We start from the raw sequence: 20,512 nt of genomic DNA on the forward strand, positions 1-20,512 counted from the left end.
AAATCCAGTCTTTGTGTCTGACAAGTAAGGGAATATGTCCTCTTATAAATTAACTATGTCCCTTAGCAACATAGTAGGCCTTATTAGTTGATTAGTAACACACATTTTTTTGCTGTGTCTGCTACATACAAATATTTGTCCTTCTATGTTTTTCTTAAAACTCTGAATAGATATTTGTTAATAAATTCAAGCAAAAAAAAAAAAGATATACATGGGTATATTTTCAGACATGTTAAAGCGGTATTTTTTTCTTCTTCTTAGTAATGTGACACAGATAAAATGGACAGTATGTTCACTTGTTCCTGTCTCTGTTGTTCTCCGTGATCCTGACATCCAGGAACTGTAATCTATCCTGAGCTGTCATCTGTTTTTTCATTCCTTTTAACAAAGACAGACTAGCACACTATCCCCTTTTTAATTAAAAAAAAAAAAAACGCTATTGCTTTCTAAAGAGTAATTCCCCTTAAATGTGTTTTTTTTTTTCTGTTGAAATCCAAGGAAAAACACACACACACATATATATATATATATGTGTATATATATATATTTTTTTACTTTGCAAAAGTGTCCTCTTTCCTTTGTTGGCTCATTAAACAGATGCAGACATGTAGGAACTGAAAACTCAGCTGTAACAGTCTAGCTTTGCAGATATTGTTGAAGACCCTTAGTTGTCATGGTGTTACCTGCTGTTATTTTCCATAGGTGATATTTGGACCAAATACAAAGGTTCATCTTTTCCTTTACCTCCTGTGATTTTCATTCTTGGAATTGTGCAATGGCTGTAGCTCTTTTAACGTTGAAGGTGTATTATATTAGTTGCATCAATCTTCATGTATTTCAGTATATTTCTAACTACTGAGGCATTACCTAAGCACTATCAGAAATATTTTGCAGTATATTAAAAGGACTTTCCATCTTGCCAACCTGTCTTTTTGAACTTTGTGGGCTTCTAATAAGATGGGTGCAGGTGAATATTGTTAAGGAAGAAAAGAAACTTTCAGACCTGTAACATGATCTATCTGTTGGAAGAATGTTTCATGGATCTCTTTATCTCTGCCCACAGAGGGCAAAACCTTTACAAAGGAAGCTACTGTTGCACTGCTTTTCTTCCAAAGGGGAAGTGTGTTCCCCCCAAAATGACCCTGAAATTCATGGCTGAATGTCTTGAGGAAAACACAAGTGGATTTATTCCGTTGAAGCTGATTGCAAACCTTTCAAATGTTGGAGCTGCTTATTTTTTTTTGAGACTTTTGTTCATCTATTCAGAAATGTGAAACCTGTAAAGGATCTACTTGTTTTTACAGATCAACAAGTTTAAGATCCTAAAGGATGGATTTTGTTCTCGAGTACAGCATGTCATCTCTAAGTCTCTGTAAGCCTTTTATACACGTATGCATAAATGTTATGATGGCAGAATTTGATGCTGTTTTTTTTTTCTTAAAAGTCTATTCATTTTCATCGTTGGTGCTGTTGGTATGATCTGCTTCTGTAGCTGAGATCAATTTTGCATGACAGTCATTTAAAAAAAACAAAACAAATACATATAGGAAACTCTGTTTGTTAAAAGTAATTGTGAAAACAAGTTGATTAAACATAACACACCGCTGTAAAAACTGTAGTCTTTAAAGAAAACAACTTAATAAAAATAATGGCTTCTGTTTATGCCATATTGATCTGTGGTCCTGCTGTTTATGTAGGACTAAAAGCACTATTGGCAGATATGGTTTAAGTATGTAGATTCTTGGCAGATTTTATTCTAAAACCTCCAATGCTTTCTTGTAATACTAAGCTGTAAGGAATAGCTGCTTTAAATATCCTTCATTTCCCATGCATACTGAGTGCAAGTGCTTTTTAAAAATCCCTGCAAAATAATAAAAATAAAAAAAATCTTGCAGTGTTAAAGCTTCAATGGAAAAAAATCTGAAAGGTTACATTTCTTATATACTTTTGTGCTTCCTCTGAAATAAAAACTTTCCCAAATGGTCAATGCAGTGTACTGAATGTGACCAGTAATTTCATGTAAGCATTTAAGTTCATAGCCCCCATCAGAATTCCTTGCTTGGGTATCGGATTCTTTGCAAAGATATTTTCATTTTTTGCCACTATCTTTACGCTATTAAATGAATGTAAGTTGAGGGTAAGTTTATCTGCAAGGTCATAGTGAAACTTAAAACTTGATGTAGAGAGTATACTTACCAAGATTGGAACTAGAAATAAACCGACAAAGAAAAGTATATGGCCATACTGCTAGTTATAAATTAAGTGTCAAGGTTTCAAATCTGGGAAAGTATCATCAGAATTTATAAAGTTCTAGTTAAATAGTCCATTCTCCTCACTTCAGACATCTGTTACTGGTTATTGTTTGAGTGACCACCGTGTACATTATACAAAAAGGAATGTGTTTTTTGTAAGATCTCTGCTAATGTGGTAGATAAAATCCTAGTGTTTGATAGCAGTGCCAAAGGGCAAAGAGGTGCTGAACAATATTCCTCATCTTTACCATAACTTTCCTTCCTGGAAAAACAGGCTTTGACAGTGGGAAAATGAAGACAGAGATAAGGAGAGGTGGAAAGAAGCTTGGGAACTGAGAATGATATAGACCAGAACTGTACTTCAGCAAGCAGGGGAAAAAAGTCTTTTCTTACACTGATGGCACCAATATATTTTTTGTTGTTGTTGTTGATTACAAATCTGAGTTATATGTCCTTGATATGGTAATAAATTAAAAGGACTTGCAAGTTAAGAAACAGTTGTCTTTCTTGGCATGTAATGTAGGCTGGGTCTGGTTTTCACTTCTCTGGCAACTGATCATTGTTTAAAGAAAAATGCACTGTTCTTATTAAATCAGAATGCTATGTTGCTCTCAATTTTTAAGATCTTTAAGGTTTGAGAACATTTTTCAGAGGGGCAAAATTGGAACTGATGAAAGCAATACCTCTTGCAGGATATGAAGCAGCTGGCAGTGGTGGTTATCTTGTTTTTACTGTTTGTGGGCATTAAATTGCAATGCAGCAGGTAGCAATGCTTGTTGCTTGTAAATCATATTTCTTTTCCCCTTACAGAGCTAAGCAGGTAGGTGCAGAGTATGGGCAATTAGTTGCACTGAGGATATAAGTAAGTCAGTTTTATTTTACAGTTTTAATAAGTTGCTGGATTGACATAGCCATGGCAGTTAACCAAGATTTAGTTCAGATGACATCTTAGATGCTCCTTATTAGCATATCTTATTTTACTGAGCTGCTTTCTTCTGTAAGTTTTTCTACAGCCTCCACCCATTTAGAAGATACATTAAGGAGGGAGGTATTGTGGCCTTGGTTAGTCATGAAGAAAGTCTTAAATGAAGAATTTAAAGTAGTGAGAAATACTGTGAAGCGTTAGAAGACCTATGGCACTTTTTTATAATGTACATAATAATAGAGCAAAGAGTGAAATAATCTGTTAAATGTAGAAATACGTATCTTTAGCTAGAATGTGATTAAAATAAAAAAGGGACCATTTTATGTGAGAATATTCTCTTATATACAGGAGAATGTTGTGTGTTTTTTTTTTCCAGTTTGGTTTAACTATAGGGGGAATCTGGGAGCTGAGTGAAGCAGAATCAGTATGAGAGAGGAGGAGAGAGGGAATCATGCTCAGCCAGTGCTATGTGCACAGCAGGAGAGAGTACTAAGACATTTGTAGAGTTTTGCTATTTACTGAGATGTCATTAAAAGCTGAAATTTTTGAAGCAGACACATTTACTTTGAAAATTCAGCTGTAAAAGAGTCCATGGGTTTTAATATAGTTTAGCAGATCTTGTTCTTTTTAAACTTCCTCAGTCCCATGTTTTAGACAGTGCCACATATGATAGGACTAGTACCTCTGTTAGATCAATGTCTAACCCTTATAGTACACAGATTAGCATAAGCCCCATTAAGGTAGAATTATTGAATATGTATTTTTGTGTAGTACGTAGGGGGAAAAAATCAAAACACAGTTTGTAAAGCAAAGTCATGCATCACAGCCTACTGGCTTCTTTATAGGATCCAGTGAGTGTAATGAACAGGGAAATGCGGTTGCTGTAACCCACTTATTTTCCCTGAATATGGTTGGCAAGGTGCTTCACTGAAGTTGCTTTAAACGAGCTAAAAAAGAAGGCCCTTAAATAGATTACCTGGCTAGTGGATAAAGGGAGAAGGAGTCAAACAGGGAACTCTGGGGCAGATGCTGTTTGTCAATGATCTGAAAAGGGAGCTGAATAGCAAAGACTTGCAATGAAGTGTTTGAAAAAAATCTCAGTATTTAGTGGCTGTACTATAAAATGACAGGTGAATAAGTAAAGGTGATGTCTTGGAGTGAGGGAGAACAACTTGTGCACATGGATGCTGGGTCCTGAACAACTTATCACCACACAGGAGTGAGTTCTTAAAGTTTATAATTTCTGAAATCATAAGCTTAATTCACTGCAGTGTTTTAAAACAAAGTAAGTTTTGGGAATTATTAGGAACAGAATGAAGGAAACATAAGTTATACCATCACTGAGCCATGGTGCAAACTGAAGGCATGTCTACTTTTTATACCCTGTGTATGTTTATAGCTCTCCTTAGTGAAACTAAGAATTACTAAGAGGTGTGGAACTTCTTCAATATAAGGAACAATTTATTACACTTCAGCCTGGAAGAGAGACAGCTGGAGGTGAGAATAATAGTGGTCTGTTAAATTATGATGGCACCATGCATGGCGTTGTGTTCTAATTTAACAACCGAGGGCATTAAATGAAACCATGGTAATTTTGAAATGAGCTAGGAGATATAGTTCCTCATGCATGTGAGATTGGTTTGTGGGACTATGTGCCCAAGAATGTTGTGGATGCAAAAAATTGAGTTTTACAAACTAGTTTGACAAATTCTGGGAGAAAACAATCACCGAGGACTTCTAAATACAAACACAGGCTGAAGAACCCTGCAACCTCATATTACTGAGCATCTAATACATCTACTGAGGAAAGTATTATTATTTGCTTATTTCTTTTAAATCTGTAGGCATATGCTAGCCACTGTCAGACACAGGATATGGTTCACTGTGGACCTCTGGGTTGAACCAATATAACTTTTTATATATTTAAAGTATATGTTTTGTTACATAAAATCAACGCTATTTATCATTTTAAGTGATTTTAGTGTTTTCCTTGTGTGTCAGGATTGCTGCTAATTAACACTGGAACTCGACTTTTATAAACAGAATTGTGGGAAATATTTCCCACATATTTCCAATTAGTAACATAATCCATGGGACATTTGGGAAAAAAAAATGCTTTGAAATTTAAAACTTCAACTTTTTAAAAATGCATTTCCAAATACCCTTTTTAAAAATGCATTTCCAAATACCAGTTGATATCCTAGGTACTGATAGCATTTTTAATATTACTAAGTTCTGTCCTTTTTCTTTTTTGAAGCTACATCTTTTTTAAGCTCAACAAAATAGAGAAGTCTTTAGACTAAATCAGTGTCGTTCCCCCCCCCCCCCCCCCAAAAAAAAATAGGACTTCTCTGAAATCCTGGAAGCATGTTGTTTCTATTATACTTTATAATAGGTGAAAATGAGCAATGTGTTACCCAGATTCTCTGTACATTGTATTAAAATCAGTGTTTTCTCTTGGGTGTTTATTACTTAATTGACCACATGTGAATGAAATACCTATCAGTGTGTTTAGTGTGAAAAAGAATTACAGAAACGGACAAAAACAGTTATAGATTAGGCTATGCTCCTGGAAAGTACTGAGTTTCTTTATTTCTGTGTTTATTCAGTGTTTGTTTTCTTATTAAAAACATTCACACAGAGTTTAGATAATCTTTCCTCTAGTGGAGGAGACTTAAGTAGATTAACAAGTTTTTACAGACCTGTCAAGGAGAAGTGGTAGGTACTCCTCCCAGCCCCAGTCGGAGAAACTGAGTTGTAGAAAGATAATTTTCAGGAGTCTTTTTTTATTTTTGTTTCAAATTCTTGATGTGCCTGTTGGGTGCATGTAAATACTCATGAATATGTGTACTATTAATGCGGTGCACACCTGCCTTCATTATAGGTAGGTGATGTGTTACTGAGCCCCTCCTGAAGGCCTAATGGCAGAACACAGGTGTACTTTGTCAGCTGCATCTGATTTAAGCTAAGATATGGTCACCTGCCACCTGCTTTTCATTGCTCTGCTCTCCTACCCGAGGTTGACACTTGGGTGTGCTAGGATCGATATGTGAATAGACATTCCCTATTTGTTTCTATCAAAAGGTTCTGATTTAACTCAGTAGCTTTTAGTATGCCCTTTAAAACAGGCATTGTATCAGAAGCAGTTTAGTTAGGGGTCAGCTGTGCCCATTCTGTCCTGGAAGCAGTAACTTAGGGCAGAAGCAAGGTGGAAGAAGCATGGGCGAGGAGGGATAAATGGGGAAATGAGCAGCCTGTCTGGTGACAGCATGTCTGCCAGGAACCTGGGGACCTTCCACCACTCATTCTTACTCATCAGTAACTCCTCAGTGTTCAATTATGGTAACATTTTAGAAGTTTTTATAAATCAGGCGTTGCTACTTTTCTTTTTTCTTCATTTTTGTTTTTATTTATGCATAAAGTCTATTTATTATACGGTCTATTCAATGGCAGATGAAAGCCTTTTTTACTGGAACACTCAGGAAAGAAAAATACATATTCCTTTGCTTTGTAGCTGGTAATTTCTTGCAGTTTTTGTTGATCTGTTTTCATTTGGAGATACTGTGTATCCTCCATCCATTTGATTCTGCTTTTTCAGGGTAAGATTTAGTGTCCCTTGTTTACTCTATTGTATGTTTGCAGATACTGTTGATTATTTTGTTGACCTTTCCTATATTTTATGGTGACTAAATATGCTACCACTTGATTTAAGGGTTTTGTCCAGAGGAGGTGTCTTCAGTAATGCGCCATTTTCAGAAGTGAATCACTTCTTATTTGTTACGTTATTTCTGGAAAAGCTTTCATGCAGTTCTGAAACTTTCCTGGCTTAGTTTTATTTGAAAGACAAATTAGTTTAAAATGCAGTTTAAAAAAAAAATGTTTTTTATGCGCTTGGAAAATGTAACATTTCAACTACTTAAGCAAATTTAACAACATTAAGAAATCCTTTTAATTTGGATTGCTAGTCCTTTTTGCAAATAAAAAATTCTTTGGCTTTATGTATTTGTCTTAAAGCCTGAGCATGTGTAATCAATGTATCTTTAATCTGGTAAGTTATTTTGGCATCAGGATTTAACATCTGCAAATATTTTATATTGAAACATGGACTGCAGATGTTCGTTTTTCTGTTGCCTCCTGCTTCCCCCTCAAGTAGTTGCCTGCTGCGGTAGGTAACATCTTCATAAGAGGGAGGGAAGGAAGTAAATTTTAGTGCAGGTGAGACCTTGTCTCTTAGTATAAAAAGGAATCAGAGGCTTTGTGAAATAGTTGCAAAGTTAGGGAACGTGGAATGATTTCCTGCTTGGGTCCTGCCCTCGCTTCCTTGTTCTGTTTTTATGAGAGGGAAGTCAGCCCATCCCTGCAGCTGTTGTACAATGAGCTCGAGAAATATCTTATGGGATGCATCATGTGCTTGGGAGCTGCTGCTCCCTTCATCTTAGTAACGTGTGCGCTACCTTCCCAAACAAACACTGGACTTTTGCTCTTTTATCTCCTGTTCACTTTACAAGAACTATGTAAGTAGTGTTCTACATGGTACCCAGTGTCTGGACTGATCTCACGCAGTTTACATCAAAAGATATTTGAGATGGTGTCTTTTTACTTTAATTTTTATTGTACTTAATTTTCTTGTCATGACTAGAATATGCAGAAACATGAAATCAGGTGGCAGATTACTAAGCTCCTTAGCCATCCTGCATGGTGTTTTATTCCATATACTTAATAAATGCATCAGTAGCTTGCCAATATGTATGTGAAAATCTTTTCTTATACTTCAAAGCTTGGCTTGTTAATATTAAAATACAGTATGTAAAGTGTATATTTAGAAAAGCTGTGAAAAATATTTAACAAGTTAAATGTCTGAAACGGGCACTTAGGTATTTTTAATTGCTGGCTGTAATTTCTCTAGAAAATTATATGGTCACTTTACAATTTCTAGGTTAGTCACCCTGCTGTTTCTTAGCAGGCCTCTAATAAGCAAACCCTTTAATATGTTGTGAAACTCCAATCATTCTAGTTATTTTAACCAATCACTAGACCTGTGTTGGTTAGAAATAGCTAATTTGAAATTCAATTTAGTTACTATGATGAAGTGTGTTAGAAGTTGATAATGAACTACATGTGTTTATGATCTACAGTGCTGAAAACAGTGATCCTTGTGTTACGTCAATGCTTAATATGACGATACCTTCTACTGTTTTATCTGATCATCAATACAAAATGAATGAATTCAGCTATGCAGAGCTCTTCGTGTAGGGTACTCGCTAGATTCTTTATCTTTTCCTGAGTAAGAAACTAAATCCCGGCATTGACTTTGTAGGACCACAAAGGTTGTGTCAAATTCCAGTTCGGTACTGCAGTGACACAGCCATTCTCATCGTGAGTTGCTTTCATAACACCAAACTTATATTGTCAATAATACCTTAGGGTGAGAGCTGGTAAGGTAGCTCTCACCTTATCTGCACCCACTTACCAAAGATCAACTGATACACAGTAATATGCTATCCTGTGTCACCCTATTGATTTGTCCAAGCCCTAAAAAATGTCCTTAATATTTACAGATAAAAAATAATTTCATGTAGATTAAAAGTGAACTTGTTTAGCTATCCAGTTACCATGGGCTCCCATGCCCCCCTCCCAGTAAACCAAAGTGTCAGAAATGCAGGTTGCTGCAGAGACGAGTACTTTGTCATGGCCTGCTAGCTATGATTCTAAAGATGCCAGAGTATTTATAATACTATTTCACGACAAAAGGGTGAAAGCAGCTTGTTGGAATCTCGAATTATCTTTCTATTATCTTGAACAAATACTGTGCTGCTATTTCTGTTTTTCTGGATCAGTTCTGCCACAGGCAGGGACATGGTATATATTCTTTCAAAACAACATTGAGATTGCACTGTTACTTGGAGACTTTGCCCTGAGGAAAAACTCGCTTTTTGCAATTGTTTGAGCTCCGGCTACATGACTCCTTTCAATATGTAGGCTACAAAACCTCCTACGGAATTGGGACCAGACCAGCATAGATTGACAACCTAAATTAACCTTAATTCTCTCATGCAATTTAGGCCTCTTTTTCAACATTGTACCTGATAGAGCAGTTCTCCAAGACCAGTTCAGATGTTTAGATTAAGTAATGACTGCTTAGCCTGACTTCGGATAATGAACTGAAGGGCTCTGTTTGCACTGAAATGTTCTTGCATTGCTTTAAAAAAAAAAAAAAACACCAAAAAACACAAAGAAAAAAACCCATGCAAATGCTGTTGTTTTACCATGGCAAATACTTAGGGTGTTCTTGAAGGAGTTGTGCTGATTTAATCTTCTGATTTGGGTTGATCTCATAATTATGTGCTTTAACAACAGCACGTTAGTCCTTAATTTGAGAGTCACCATTATAACATACAACTCCATTATAATACACAGCTCCATCAGATTTGAAACTGCTTAGATTTCTTTTTGCTTTTCTAGCAGACCACTGCTCCCAAAAGCTTGTTTTAAAGGCTTGTTCTCTGCTTGCACCTCCATGGTGGTATGGGAACCCCTGCACATGGTCTCAGTACTCCTATAGCTCATTGAATTTTCAGGTGCTTGTTTTTCCTTCACTAAAACACCAGCAGATTGAATCTTTGAGGATAGACCTTCAAGTTAGAAGAATGCACTGAAACGCACAGTCATTGCTGTTGATCTGTTTTTTCCCTTTTTATTGTTGGAGAGTGATCCCACAGATTTTGAAAGCGAGGGATGAAGGAGATGTATGTGTTAGCTGGTCACCAGAATCCATCTTTAATCCATCTTTGTCAAAACTTTTTAAAACTCTCGTAAATAGGGTCCCATTTGAGATTTCCAAAGAGCAGTCTGGTTGTTTGCTGGACAGTCAGGAGACCAGTCAGCACACAGCCCAAGTGCCATAAAGTCTTCTGATTCACAGCAGAGCATGCTCTGTGGGCATAGGTTTCTAGTTGCTCTTTTAGTTGTGCAGATCTTCCATCTCTTCCCCTTTTTGTGATTCAGGATCCTGTAATCCAGTTTTGCAAGTAGTACAAGCAGCTGTGGATCCCCCTATAATATAGCGAATGGCTCAGCTTTGAGCACATTTTGGGTTAGAACTCATCTCCTCAGAAGCATGCAATATTTACTAAAAACAACCTCACAAGCTTTGCAAAATTTCCAGAACCAATGGATCATTATTTAGAAAAGATCAAAAGCAGATGAGTATTTTCTTCCTGGTTTCATTTATTAAATCTCTACCATTCCAAAGAATGGCCTTGAAATTTCTGATGTCAGGTGTCCCCAGATCTCCTCTGCTCCCATACAGGTGTCAGCAGCAGTGATGGCATACACAGCTATCCTGAGCCATGTGTTTGTGCAGGTTGAGGCATTTGCTTGGAAAGTATACCCTATGCTTTGGGAAACTCTTTATATTGGTTTGAATCATAGTACCCCATTGATACACTTAAAAATGAAAGATGAATTAACTTTGTATAATGACAAATACAAAAACACTCCTGTGCTGTACGCTCACTTACTTAAATGATTTTTGCCTGTTGCTCTTGTTCCAGAAGAGAAAAAGTGTCACAATACTGAAAACCATTTTTGTTGATGTGTAAGCAAAAGTAAAACTTGTCACTTTGTTTGGAGTCAGAAAAGTAAAGGAGAACAAACTTTTTCTTCTAAGAAAAAATGGAAAAAGTGAAAATAGCATCCATGTATTGCCATGATATATTTGGCAGAGACCAATACAATGCTTAATTATACTTAATGCAGTAGATTTTTGAACTGGCGTAATTGAACTTGGAACATTCGATTTTAGAAAGAATTTGGAAAGAATGGAATACATTAGGAATATTTTTCTGGTTATTATAAGAGAAGATTATAATCTCAAGCTTCTTACCATTTATTTTCACAATATCTCTTAGCCATGCTTTTGCCACATGGAGACTGTTGATACCCTCTGTCTGTGATGTCCTTGGTAGCCCTTTCCAGCATTGTGATGTTTTTTGGTGGTCATCAGGGTCTAGTCTAATTATTTTTTAAACTATTGACATAATCTGAATATGAAATAAAACTATCTCTAACTAGATACCTCAATTTTCTGGGAAGTTAAAAAGATGAGGAAGAAAGACTCCCCGTATGCTTAGCCTAGAGAATTGGAAGTTTTACAGCGTATGGCATGCTTCTCTACAAGTGGAACTGAGAAATGCGCTTCAAAATTGCTTTTAATCAATATTGATTATAAACAAAGCAAGGCTTATAGGGAATGATATTGTCTTGCTCTAGACCAATTAATGTAACAAATTCCTTGAGCTTCTAGGACTACAAAAACCACTCTGATGTGAAGCAAAGGCACAAAGCACAGGCTAACTGCTACCCTTAGGCTGATGGTGTCACCTGTGTTTGCAGCTGTCCTGGAAAGGGGAAGCATGTGTGACAGTTGCAGCCAGGCTCCCTCCTGCCCGCCCGCCCCCAAAGGCTAGCCAAAGACTGTGTGTTTCCTTTTTAACCAGGCGTCAATTAATCCTGACCTCCAGCCCGCATTTGTAAAATAATTACAGAAATGGGAAATGCTAATGTGTCTTGGGAGGCTGGCTCTCCGTTCCTGTCTGGACTAATGATAGAGTACATTTGGAATGATGTAGCTGAGTATAAAATCAGCATGCATCCCAAATATTTTATTTATAATGACTGTTTTTAGGTTATTAAAAGCAATCCAATTTCAAGAAATGAGAGTCCCGATGTAGGGAGCAGTCTTACTGTAAAGATGAGCATGGCAATAAGTATCTGTTCGGGTTTATCTACTTGTAATCCATCTAATATCTGATTATCCCAGGCCAAGGTTTTAACAGGTTAGAAGAAGATGGCTTTCCTTGACAGAGTTACCACTTTGCATTGGTATTCATTCAGTTTACATTACTTGCCTGGTTATCTTTTCCATTTGCAGAATCTATGAAGTGTTTGATGTATTTGTATAAACAGTTTGATTCCAGAAAATATGTTCTGAATTGAATACCATTACTGTAGAACAGTGCACTGACAACATTCTGAGACAATTTAAAACCCTGTGTTTAATAACAGTGAATGATATTAGGCTGTTATGGTGAGTACATTAACATCAGGAAAATCAGCTTGTGAAAATGAAGAGTTTTGAATTCCAGAATTATGGAGGATATCGAATTGGCAAATCTGTTTCTGTCTTTAATTTTACAGTAAAATGTTATTCTAGTGATTCTTGACAAAAGTGTTTCTCGTCAAATCAGGTGTGTTCAGGTCTCAGTTTTGAGAACTGCATCTCAAAATCATTTCCAGTACAAATTTTGAGATAAGTTGAAAATAAAATTAAATAATAATTAAAAAAAAAACAAAACCTGTTTTAGTTTGCCTTTCAGTTTACATCACTTAAGAGTGGTGAGTTGCTTCTTGCAGCCACAATGACTGGAAATGCTGCATTTTTCTCCAAAATAAAAGCTAGTATTTTCAGGGAATTATGTCTTCAGAGTAAAAATAAAAGTTATTTAGAAACCTTTATACGAACACCAGATCTATTAACATAAGCACTGTACACCTTTCTTCCCATTTCCTCCATTCTCCAGTTATTTTGTATTGAAATTTAGTCTGTACAGGGAACTCTTCGTTTGTGCTGGAGCAGCCAAAACTGTATTGAGCTGCTTAGTGTAAATATCACCTGTAAAGCTGTATCGTGTGGAGAAACATAGAGTATAAATAAAGGTGTAGGGTATAAAGTGCTTTGTATAATGTCAGCGTGCAAAGGCGTCTACATAGGAGCTTTGTTTGTATCATGTTCAGGGCTTAGGAGAAATAGCAGTTCACAAGACCCAGCATGATCTGCTTGTACTCTTACTCCCCTTACTCTTTTTTATCTGGGGCAGTTATGATTCCTTGTGTCTACAGCTCCTCTACCTGAGTGGGGAAACAGTTGGGTTTTTGATGTTGACATAGTTCCAGGTACGGTGTCCACAAGAAGAGTGCTCCAAAACTCCAAGGGATAGAAGTCTTCCATTAAGAAAACTCATCTATTACAAAATTTACGCACTATTCATGCATATTTGGTTTTCTTTGAAGTATTACAAATGTTTGGTTGGTTTCTAATGTTTTAAGATAACTTGGAACTGTTTCAGCATATTATTTGAAATATGATTATTTTCTGTTTTCAAGTAGTTTCAGGATTGGTAAATGAAACAAATACTGCTATTCAAAGGAAAATAATGACAAACATTCTCACTGAAAACATGTCTATGCTGGCATGTGTATGCATATATATCTACATACATCAGCATCTCTATCTATATAGGTAAATAAAGTTTCTGCAGTCAATACCAAATCATATAAGTTAACATCTAGCATTAGATAACTGGAATTTTCTTGATGTATCAAGTACTTGTTTGTTGTAGTAAGTGCCAAACCATGAATAATGTACTGCCCTTCTCTTCCTATAATATGCAGTGGCTGTTAACTTTGATGTTCAGTAGTCAACTCAGAAATTTGCTGGAGCTGACTAATGATTCACCAGAGATTTTTGAGAGAGATTTTGCCATCAATTTAAAGCTGGGAGAGGTTTGCTATTGCAGCCATCTGGTAATTCTTGGGTCTCTGGGGAAAAGAGAAGCCTTTTGATAAAACAGATCAAAGCATTCTGGTCTTTCAGTGCCTGATACCTATAAGTAACTTAGAACTGATTTCACAATGCCAGTCTTATGTGCTAAACTCTTGCATTCTAGTTATCAGTAATCTGTAATCAGTAATACTGATCGTGCATTATATTTTTAAAATATTTGAATAATTACATGATTCTGTTCATAGATAATTAAGTGAATTTAGTTACCTAAGTGTTTTGTAATCTCAGAAATATCTAATTTACTGGCTGTGCTGTCATGATTAGTAAGGATCATGCTTCAATCCTGTTGCTTTTTGTCTATACTAACTGCACAGTTAAGGAGACTCCCAAGGCTGTTCTTTTGCTATACCACAAGCCCAAGATGTAGATGTACCTTTTGGATTGTAGGTCGTGTTCAACTGTACTGTAAGAATAAGTACCACACTATTTCTAGAAATAGTTGTGTTAGCACTTGGAGTTCTGGCATGGGCTATGCAGATGTTTGGCAGTGCAGAGCAAATACAGAAACTTAGGACAGGAATGAATGCCGCGACCTCCCCTTGAAATGAGACCAGTCTCACTCTGGATTGTACATACACATTTGAGACTTGTCTGGTATCTGGATGCTGTTTCTATTCCATGAGACATTCCAGATGTGCAATTGCCATGACCACATATGTCCAGTCTTCTCAAAGACAGTTTATTGCAGCACAACAGAGGCACAAGCAGCCAAAAGAGAATGGTGATGTTGGCTCTTACCTTGCAAGTTGTTTACTTCAAGGACGAATGAGATTTGGTGCTGTAGTACAGTAGAAGAAAGGGAATGCTTTGGCTTACAACGTACTGTACTTCTGCACGTGAAATGAGGCATTATTCTTTCACTAGGGTGTGGTACGTATAGGGAGATGTGTTTGCACCTGATATACTGACAACCGGAAATAATTAAGTCTTATATATTGCTGTCCTCAATTAAGGCCTATTAAGGAATTTTAGAAATAGTTAACATGACTTGGGATATAGCCTGCATCATCCTAGCAATTTCATATTACAGTAATTGATAATTTAGTCTTGTTATCGTTTAACCATTCAAAGTATTGGCTAAATGACAGATGCCAATGAATATTCTTCAAACTTGCTGTTCCTTTTATTAGGTAATTTGGAAAGAGGAAAAGACTTTTAAAGAGGGTGAGGTTTTAAAGAATTACTAATTTTAGGATAGCTAATACAGTACTAAATTATCAGAAAATATAATGATGGGAATTTGGTGAGGAAATCGTTTATTTTTCATGTGGTAAATTTTGCCTGAACTCAGATTTTGAAGTGGCCTGTAGGTTAAAGTTCAGTGTGCTTGTGCTTGCTGTTGTTGTTTGAATGTTTTAGTTAGCTACCCACGATGTGTCTGGCACCCTAATTTCTCATTAAATCCACAGACAATGGTGGTAAATTTGTAATTCTGTACTTTATAACCTTCCACAAGCTTTTATATGATGCCTGCTGTATTGCTGAATCAGATGCATATGCTTACCTGATTGTTTACTTCCTTCTCTGCTTGACATTTGCTTCCTAGCAGCTACAGTTGAACCTTTTTTTCTTTTTTTTTTCTCCTCCAGTGTGGGAACTTTGCTGTTTTGGTGGATGTTCATATTTTGCCTCAAGGCTCCAGTAAAGACACCAGCTGGTTTTCAGATCACGAGAAAGAGGTACAATAAATATCAATTCTACTTCAAAGGCATGTGGTTGCAGGGAAAAACTTGGATCACATAGAACTGTTCAGACTTTTTCAGCGTTATGTTGAGAATATTGCTAGTTATGCCTAACTGAACGGTTGCTGTGGGACCCCTAAGTGTGCTTTTTGGGTCACTAATGACCGCTTTCTATTTACCTTTTAATTTTTAAACTCCGTGTGTGTGTGCGCATGTGGTTTTGATTTTTCTGTCTTAAATAACTTCATTTTTAAAAACATACCTCTCATGGTATGTTTCTCTTTTGTAAACTATCCTGAGTGATGAAAAATGGATTGTGACAGGTATCATTTCCGCAGAGGTTGTTAGTGAAATATCTGTTAATTGCTTTGCCTCATTTTGAGAAGTTTTTTATTTAGAGAGCAAGTGCAAGAAAATACAATGAATATGCATGATAAAGTGTTGTAGAACCACTGTATCTTATTAAAAGAGATTGCCAATCTTTATTTTTAAATGAATCGTTTAAAAGTTCTGAAAGTGGATGAAATCTTGGAAAATCAGAGCATCAGTGACCAGCAAAATTAGGAATGTAACTTTCATCTGACTCTGTGATTTCTGTTAGAATCTTGTGATGAGTTCCTGGCTGGAGTTTTCCCCTATTTTAGGCTGTGTGGGAACTTGAGAAGTTCCCTATTGAAAACGAATGCAAGACATGTTTCAAATGCCTGTGGACTTTCCCGCAAGTCTCTGTTACGGTAATTTTCAGCAGATAGATTTCCTAATAATGGCATAATTAACTTGTCACTACAGAACATCCCTGTATGTCTTAAAGTAATGTGTTCAAATAAAAATAAAAATAAAAGAAACAATAAATTAGTATCCCGAGGGAGTGAAAGCAGAATACTTAACAGTATGTGGTCCGTCTGATTTGTGCTTTAATAACCAGAAAAAGAAGAAAATAGGGGAAATCTTTTATATTTCTTTCTTCTGACTAAATGAATGCTCATTACTGCTTCTATTTATAACCAGTTTTACTATCTTGGTTATGACTTCTATGTGTTTTCAAAACGTATTCTGTATGACTGCCAAAACAAAAGATACGAATTTCAGGAAATTAGGTCATGATTGATTTAATAAAGAGGCATGACAGGGCAGCATTCATTACATTTCTGTGACTGCATATTTTGAGCAAAGTACGAAGGTTGCATATTTTCAGCAACCAAGAAGTGTGATTCCAATAGCTTCACAGTTTGCTTACTGAAAGTCTTCCACAGAGTCTTTGTTAGACTGGGGAGGAAAAGGTCAGATTATGTCTACATATACATATTTTTTTGAGAGCTTTCAAACTTTCACGTCAACATTTTTTATTTTTATTTAAATTTCCAGAATTTGGAAACAACAGAGCCCACTAATGGTGGTACAGCCTGGTTTGGCTGCCTGTATGATGAACTGTAGGGAAAATGAGGCAAACCGTGCCTCTTAGGACCCCTGTAACACAAACACGATGACTTCTGACGGCTGCCCTTTACAGGATACGGGGCTGTGTGGAAGGACGTAATGTGGGTGCGTGGCAGCGCCCCGCTGCAGAAGAGGGCTGGGCATGCCTCTGCCAGCCCTGTGATTCGGGCTGGAGGGAGGGAGTGGTGCTGGCCTCTCATGCCAGCTCCTGCTGGAGTGGGACTTGCGTAGAGCAGCCTGGGAACTGCGGGAGGGCCTGTATGCACGAGGATGGTGTAAGACGACGCGGTGCACGCTGTCTGGCTGGGCGTTCCACAGACCACAGCCTGCACGCTGCTGTCACTTGTGGTGGTTGTGGAGTCACTTTGGGACTGCCAAGTGCAAACACTGCTGGGTGCAAATCGATAATCTGAGGCGTTTGGGGAGCTTTTCTCTCTTTCTGTCCTCCTGCCCTTTCTAATTTCCCTGCCCTTTATGTCCTCCTTCTTTTCCCCTGGAATGACAAAGTCAAAGTTTTAGCTTTGTACTTCAAGAAACGTTTCTTTTTTAGACAGATTTCCCTTCACATCATTGCTGTGATCTCTCCATATGCATGCAGAAGGTCTAAGTCACGAGTTCTTTTTAGCGGTGGAAAATAACCAAGAGAGGATTGTCTTGAAAACTGCTCCTGTTTATACTTTTTAAAATATGAGTCTATGTAGTTCCTTGTGGAGAGCCATTTAAATAATATTTCCATAAGCATAACTAAAATAAATGTTTTTCATGTAAATTAAGGAAGCGCATGCTAATCTTTTTGTTGCAGAAGGAACCAAATACAAACTGTTTCTGCTGCTTTCTAGACTTTGTCATTCTGACCTGAATGCATAGTCCTGCTTAAGGAATGTGTAATGAGATCGCTTTAATGAGTTAAACAGAAGAATAAGTAGATACTGTATTTTCTAATTGTATTTTTCAAGCGGAAAGGAAAAAGTATTTCGAACTGTAAGGAGAAAATACTGTTTGTGGTTGACCAATATATGAATGTTGCTTTCATTTAGAGCAGTATGTTAAAAATGCTGTTGCTCTGCATTCTTTCTAGATTAATCAAAAATAAATTTCAAGCCAACGTATTTTATTTTAGATGGTACTAATATAATTTTGTCTGTTTTCCAAACACTATAAAAAGGTAAAATGTCTTTGTATGCCACAAAGTACAGTTTCTTTGAGCATATAGCTGCACACAAATAAAAATGAAAATACTGAAGAAAAAGGCTCGACTGTGTGTATGTCTAAATCTGATTTTTTTTTTCTAGTATTTGAGAGAGTAATTTTTTGCTTTTATTTCAAGGTGTGTTTTTTTTTCTATGGTTATTCTGGGTGAAGAATAACCTGGGTGAAAGATTTCTTCTTTCTGAGTTATATATATATATGTTTTTTGTTTTCACTTGTTGAAGGAAGCATGAAAGATACAAATGGTTGTGGTTAGAAAGAGAAAAATCAAAATGAATTGGAGAAATTACATTACTGTGACCAAGTTAGCTCTAGGTCTTTCCTTCCAAAATTACACCAAATTGAATTGAAATATCTGTTGTGGTTTATAAGGATTCTCACAGTCTGTGCTAACAATTCGTGGCAGTATTTTTACTAATATTTTGCTTAAATTTCTAATGTTATCATACACTTATGTATTTTTCCTACTTCACATGCAAATGAATTTAATTTGCTGTTCAAAAATGAATATTATCTTATTGTCATAATGTATTTCATCTGCCTAGTAAGAACATTAACAGCTTTCTATAAATAATTGACATTGTATCATGCACTGTCTTATATGAATCATAATGTATTTCCTCTCTTATTCTTCAGAATGTGTAGCAAGATTGTTTGATTTTTTTTTTCTTTCATTGCAATGCATTTCCTTAATTATGTGCTTCTCAACTCTAATACCTCAGTATCTGACTGTAGATAATGTTTTTAGGTTTTGTGTTAGAGTGATTTCATACTGATTTCTGTTGTGTGTCTGTGGACATTTGTGAAAGCTTAGATGTGAATAGGCAAATGGTTGCTCTTTCAGGAGGTCTGCATGCTCCTGGAAGAGGTTGTTGCTTCGAGGGTCAAGCACTACTTGGAAGCGCCTAAACAACGTGGTCAGTGGAAATCGATGGAACATGCATCATCTGCTCCTTTGTTTATTACAGGTAAAATCAATGATAGATTTTATAGTAAAATAAGGTAAAATATGGTGGAAACTGTTGTTCTTTATTTTTTTTTTTCATGAAAAAGTTGCAATCAGGAAATTTATTGAAGCCAAAATATCTTTTTTTTGGGGGGTGTGAAATAACTTCGGCCGTGTTATTGAAAAAAATCAGTAGGTTTTAATTTTCTATACATCGTTGGAAAAAAAGAACATACCACTTATACTATTAGTATGAAAGGCTGTCATTAAGCAGAATAAACGGTATAATCCTGGGTCCTCTAAAGCTGATGGAAATATGTTTTGGGAAGCTGGGCATTTACTTGAACACTTTTTATTTTAGAAATATAGAAATTTAGAAATAATATTTTCCCTTCTCCTTCCTCTTGCAATATATTAGTTCATAAAAAGTTGCCATGATGTGATAAATGGCATTTGTCAATTCATCTGTGTTCCTGCAGATTTCTGTGACCTTGGAATGCTTTGGAGGGAATGATTACTGTGCAGAAAAAAAAGCAGTTGTAAGAACATTTACCCAACTGCAACAATGTTGTTGGATTTGTGTGTGTGTGTAAGGGTGGTGAGACTAAAAGATGCAATTTCAGTACATACATTTTAAATCTAAAAATAGTGATTACTGTAACTTGTGTTCTTACATTAAGACCTAATGCCTTGCCAGTGTTTGTTTAATGTTATTTCGCTAGCTGTTTTTGTCATCATGGTAGGTTTTACAGATGATAGGCTTATCTAGTGTTACACCTCAAAATCAATCTTTTTTTTAAATACTTCTTAGGAAATAATGACTTTTGTTTATTACCAGCCTGGAGCATATTATAAATTTGTGACAGTAAAGAGCCCCTGTGTGTTTCTAGTTCTGAGTGAACAAACAGAATTTTCTTATAGTGAAGGCAGGCCATTACAAAGGGTGAGATCGGAAGTTCTGAGATTTTTTGAGGTTTTTCTGTATTTTCCTTTATGAGTGATTTTTCATTGTTTATTTTTTAAGTTTCCTGTCTCAGTAAAAAGTATGTTTTCAAAAACAATGATTTTGGAAGATAAAACTCCCAGACAGGCTGATTGTTTTTATATATGCAAACATATGCGGTAATTTCTTGAGTTAAGGTTCTGTATTTTCCTGTATAGCATGAACTTTTAAGTCAAAATACTTGTATGTTGCCCCACAGTTGCGAACTGATCTTCTGCTTGATTCTTTCCCTTATTTCCTGAAAATGAAGAGCTTAAGGTCATCAGTTATATCTGTGACAGTTTTAGATTAAAGAATATTTACTTTGGATGAGGCAGAATTACTGTTCCCTGAGTTTTCTGCAGTTAATCTTGCCATCATTAATTAACACTTAAAAAAAAAAAAAAAAAAAAGAAAAAAAGAAAGAAAACAGTCTGTGATAACGAACATTCATG

General features: G+C 36.2%; 1 protein-coding gene across 12 annotated transcripts in view; it reads left to right on the forward strand.

Annotated features, from left to right (window-relative positions):
• SLX4IP (SLX4 interacting protein) overlaps window positions 1–20,512 on the forward strand; it is a 79,313-nt gene that overhangs the window by 23,931 nt on the left and 34,870 nt on the right. For 4 of the 12 annotated variants that reach the window (XM_083828931.1, XM_083828940.1, XM_083828936.1 and 1 more), the window contains exons 4-6: window positions 15,391–15,480; window positions 16,128–16,217; window positions 18,974–19,097. In XM_083828931.1, the coding sequence (XP_083685057.1) occupies window positions 15,391–15,480; window positions 16,128–16,217; window positions 18,974–19,097 (304 nt within the window). Of the gene's footprint in view, window positions 1–542; window positions 4,397–5,631; window positions 6,520–15,390; window positions 15,481–16,127; window positions 16,218–18,973; window positions 19,098–20,512 lie in introns of those variants that run through there. The other 8 variants (XM_083828938.1, XM_083828932.1, XM_083828933.1 and 5 more) reach the window with 6 other exon arrangements.

The sequence above is a fragment of the Anser anser genome (genome assembly GCF_964211835.1).
Source record: "Anser anser genome assembly, chromosome: 3".
Taxonomy (NCBI): Eukaryota; Metazoa; Chordata; class Aves; order Anseriformes; family Anatidae; genus Anser; species Anser anser.